At 31.7% G+C, this 5,380-nt stretch overlaps 1 protein-coding gene across 2 annotated transcripts in view; it reads right to left on the minus strand.

Annotated features, from left to right (window-relative positions):
* The window catches only part of LOC106477096 (clotting factor B-like), an 11,218-nt gene extending 5,844 nt beyond the window's left edge, over positions 1-5,374 (minus strand). For both annotated transcript variants that reach the window (XM_013937695.2, XM_013937696.2), the window contains exons 1-3: positions 5,125-5,374; positions 3,047-3,144; positions 348-463 (exon numbers count right to left, since the gene is read on the minus strand). In XM_013937695.2, coding sequence (XP_013793149.1) covers positions 348-463; positions 3,047-3,049 — 119 coding nt within the window. In that variant the 5' untranslated portion in view covers positions 3,050-3,144; positions 5,125-5,374. The remainder of the gene's footprint in view (positions 1-347; positions 464-3,046; positions 3,145-5,124) is intronic.
* Positions 5,375-5,380: the final 6 nt, after the last annotated feature.

Genomic DNA, 5,380 nt, shown 5'->3' on the forward strand with positions numbered 1-5,380 from the left:
TTTTCTCCGTCTTCTCTGAAAGTAATAGAAAAATCAAGCATTTTTATTATCTTCCGTTACTGTTCCTTTCTGTATCTGACCGGCTCTTCAGCTCTTTTGAATGATAGTAAAGTTAATTTAATAATAATAATAATAACAATAATAATAATGAAATTAACAGATAATTGGTGTTCAAAATAAATAAACAGTAATGTGTTATTAATTCTTACTTGTAAGTTATTAAAATATAAATAATAATACTAACATTATTACTTAACCTAGATCACACCATAAAAATTGATCATGCAACTGATGCATTAAAAACAGGAAGTGTCCATTGTAATCACTATTGTCATGTCATTACTTACACAGGTTTATTTGATGTCTTAAAACAATGAGCAGCGCTGATGACGTATCTAGATGAAATAAGAGTACCACCACAAAGAAATCGTTCAGAAAACCCAAAATTTTGCGAGATTCCAACCTATAATGCGAGGATATGGTAAAATGTCATTTTTGAAAAACAAAATCACACTTGACAATAACTATTAAATCCTTCTAACACAAAATCTACGTTATTTTAACAAGAATAACGCTAAAACAGCTGTAAATCACAAAAACAGCTACTTGCAACAAATTAATGATTAATATTGTATATATCAGAACGTACGGGTCACCAGAAAAACACGTTTATTTTTGTTCTTGTCAATCATAAAGTTACAGAATTAGTTTTCTATTCTGTACTCATTACAGGGATCGAGCTCTCGATTTTAGCATTATTAGCCCTCATGCTTACTTGTGGGTGACCAGGGTACGACATTGCTGTTTCACCAATATTACAGAGCATTAATATTGTTCAGAATTGTTATGGGTTGATAGAAATAGTACACGCGCAAAAAACTACAAAAGTATTGCATTTAATGAATGTGTATTTTGATCTGACAATTAATGAATGCTCGAAACATCAACTTTGGGAAATAGAGGTTTTGAAGTTTTATAACCTATTTAAACATATTATTTTTTTTATCTATGCATTTTTTTAATATCTTCATATACGTTTTTATCAAAACGAAGCACAGTATAAGAATCAGTCTCCATTAGCGACAACAACAAAAATTAAAATTCAAGGTGTCGAATATTGATGAAAATATGTCCGTTCGTTACAAAAGTTAAGTGAACGAAAAATTATTGATATATTTTAGTATTCGATTTCTTTGTATAACAAAGAAAAAACATGTGTGCATATACATTACAGATTTTGTTTCTTTTGTAAGATTTCAAAGTTACCACCACAATATACTATTATTTGAATTAGATATATGCTATGATGTAAGTGGTACGCCAGTTGAGCTTTCTTTATTGACCTCAATCTATTCTAAACTACATTTGATATGTTTATTAGGTACATTCAGCCTATTTGGTAAGACTATGTTTCTTTAATAAGTTAGAAAGGTATACAAGGTTCTTTATGTCAGCGTCCTGGAATTTTGAATGGGGGGATGGATCATACTTTGAGAGGGTAGCGGATGTGGTTTGTAACTTCCTTAAAAGCACGTATTTTTGTCATTTATTTATGCCAGACGATCATAATTTAAGATGTATATACTACTGATATTCATTAATCTCATTGTTACTAAGATACCCCAGTTATTGTAGCACCTAACCAAAAAATACAAAATGTTATCCTTTTTCTTCACAGTACGTTTTTTGATATTCACTCACATTGAAATTGCATACGTCTTACAGTTGAATATTAAGAAATACGAATTCACGTATATAAAAATCAACCGCTTGAAAATAATAACGAATGCGCGAAAGTACGTGTACAAATCACAAAATACTTCGTTATCATTATAAATGATAAAGTAACGAGTTTTCATCCCAAGTAAGGTTAATCAAGATAATTCTTCTTGACTGACTGGTTAGATACATTGGTACTTATTATTGATAACAGAGACAAAGTTTTATGGATATCCGGAAATGGTAATCTATTTATTACACAAAGTTCATCCTTCAAATTGTTGGTTTGATCTACATTACTTTCTATGTGAGTGCCCAAAGACGGATATCTTAATCATATAAATTCTTCATCATAGCTTGTTTCGCTTCTGTGGGTTTATCTAATGTGCTTGCAAGTAAACACAGAATGACCTGTTCAGATACTCTCGGAAACATAGCTCACATGTGTTTCAGTACATCGAATGAAGGCTGTCCCTTTCCAATATACTTCCGGCGTGTCTGCTTGAAAAACCTTGATAACATATGTGTCAATGCACGGAATGAAGGCTGTTCCTCTCCAGTGAACTTCTGGCATATCTGCTTGAAAACCTAGGATGATATGTGTGTCAATATATAGAATGGTGTTGGTGTGTTTGTCTGCCACATCATCTTTGCAAATTAACTTTCTCCAAGCCTGCTAACTTACCTATTTCGCACATGTTCAACATCTCATTGCATATTGCATTGCTTAAATTATTGGTCATTTAGCCAGAGTCACAAAATTATGGCTTGAGTGTCAGAGCAGTACCTTTCGTTTGCGGCCAAGATAATCATTGGATATTAACCTTATTAGAACCATCTTAGATCACTCACTTAAAAATCTAAAAATTATTTCTTGACACAATGTATTTGTTTGTTTATTATTATACAGCTGGCTAGCCGTGCTTTGCCCAATGCAGTATCAAAACCCACATTTTAGCGTTCCAAGACTTACCGCTGGTGTACTGAGGTGGGTGTTACACCTAAGGCAGGATTACCAATACAAGGTAAAACTATAATATTGAACATTTAGAAACTTCGTACGTTGATGGTTTTATGAAGTTTGTTTATATAGCCATCATGTCTAGAAGAGATCTACTATATAGTAAAAGTACACATAGAAAACATAGCACCTCAAAATAAAATTTGGTTAAAAGTATAAACTATCACACTTAACAGTAGCGTATGCTATTCTAGTAATTGCTAAATATAATTTTTATATAATATTTTAGTAACAAAACTAACAAACAGTTACACTTTTTTAGGCTTGTGTAAACTTTATACGAAATTATTTTCGTAAAAACATTACCATCCATGGCCAAGAATTACGAACCACTTCCTCTCCACCAACTACTTGTATCTTGAATATTCCAGAATTTTCTATACTGGTTCCCCGTATACCACAACCTGAAGTAAAAATACAAGTTTTTAATAAAACAAGTTAAAAAGCTTATAGCAACAGCTGTTATACAAAGATCAATATGTTTAGAACAAGTAAAATATTGTTTCAGATCCTATTATTCTCAATGTATATTCCAACCTGAACTTTATACGTATGTTTGTCATTGCAACTGCTTAAATACTTTCTTATGCATATGCATATATTGGTAGATATTTACGTATTAGATACGTATTTCTAGCTATTATGAGAAGAGCCTGTACGCAACTATTTGGAATATAGAAAAGGCAGTACTGTGTACCGGCCCATTTATACCACTAGTAAGAACAGTTGTTTAAAACATGGTGCCTACAATTACAAACTATGAGTTTTTGGCTAATGTTTTAATGAATATATATGGATAATGAGTGTACAGTTAAAGACAGTTTTCGGACTCAGTTCATAACTTTATACTGAGATTCCACTAGAAAAGACTATTGGATTTGCTGAGAACTGACGTGTCCTTCATCAGATACAGCGAACGTTCTTCCGAAATATGTACATTCTAAGTGAATGTCCTTAGCACCAAAACAATCATATTTCTTATTTTTAATACAATAATATGTGATCATATGAACGGTGTTAGCATAGGATCTAAACATATACCTGCTAAGCTATTTTATTTTTTGGGTTTTTATGAAGTACAATATGAACGAAATATTCTATGGAACTTAATTCACTTTATAATGGAAGGTATGTTTTTCAATTACAAGGTCACATTGATTTCTTACGATATTTAAACAGTAAACATCCAAACAAAGTTCACTCTCACATGCAAGAAAGGGTCTAACATACAATATTTTGAATATTTTTGTTACTTTAGAAATGGGTTTGGACATTTTAGTAGTTTTGTTTCTAAGAAGTAAAAAGCAAATAAGGCTAAAATACTTTGTAACCGTTCTTGCAGAATTTTGGGCAATTATTCTAACAAAAATCATGAAATAATATTTATAATTTTTAAAAGGCAATAATTTTGATATTAACTTCGACAGTAATATCAATAAAAACAGTGGATTGTCTCTGTGCTCTGCCCACCAGGGGTATAGAAACACGATTTTCGGCGTCTCAAGCCAAATGTCTTACCGCTGAACCACTGGAGGATAAAATATATTAACAACCCTTAAAGTCTTGAAGTTCATGTACCAAAGAAACCAATAAAAATAACGTTACAATATTTGGAACAAGAATCGATTTAATATTAAGCACAGTTTATCCACAGGTTGAACTTAAATATATTTTAATGCTAGCTGTTTGATTTGTATTTATTCATTTGTTTCGTTTCAAAGATGCAATACCTACAATAAACGGAGCCATTTGTTGTTTAGAAATGTGCACAGCATGTACGTGCGGAGGAACACGTAAGCACTAATACTAGGCAGTTCTCAACCCGTATAAAATATTCCTGAGAAAGTTCAGAATCATTCAAGTATTACACGACATATTTGGAATGCAATATAGTTATTACCAATGATAGTTTTATCACTATGATAATAAGTACAAAAGAGTATGATGATTGTTAATATGAAGCCTAAAATAAATCAGAATTCAACACAACCACTCCTCGAAAAATGCAAGTTGTCGATATAAATAGAAGCATCAAGAGTTAGTATGCAATGATATGAATCAAACTGAAGATGTATGGATATTTTGGCGCTTTCTATTTCATTATTCTGGTATATTTTATTAAAACTGTAAAATAAAGTAACATATGGCTATTGGATATATTTATCTGTTCTCTGTTTCATTTGTATTGCAATAATCGTTCATTTAATTATGGTCTTCTGGATATCATCATTGAAACCAGACAAGAAGTCATTATTTATACTAATTTACCAACCTTACAAATTGTTATACAACTCATTTCTTGATCGAAATATTAATTCACAGTTAAATTATCTCGTAAAATAAACCACTTCAACAGTTGGAATAATTCTGATAAATTCCCTCACCTGGAATGGTAAGGTCTGGAACATTATCTAGTACAACATCAGTGCAGCAAACAACGGGGATAAAACCATTCCATTCACAAATTGTAGGGTATTCTTTATGTATGTTGAATAGTACTATAGGGCAGGCATAGAGAGTTTTACACTGTCCTTTCCTGTTCTTTGATGTTGTGCACGAATCATCAGTAGGTTTACCTTCATTTCGTGGGAAAGAGATAACACTTCTAAGGTAGGTCAAGACAGATCTGTTCAAGGCGGG

The sequence above is a fragment of the Limulus polyphemus genome, unplaced genomic scaffold (assembly GCF_000517525.1).
Source record: "Limulus polyphemus unplaced genomic scaffold, Limulus_polyphemus-2.1.2 Scaffold12812, whole genome shotgun sequence".
In the NCBI taxonomy this organism is placed as follows: Eukaryota; Metazoa; Arthropoda; class Merostomata; order Xiphosura; family Limulidae; genus Limulus; species Limulus polyphemus.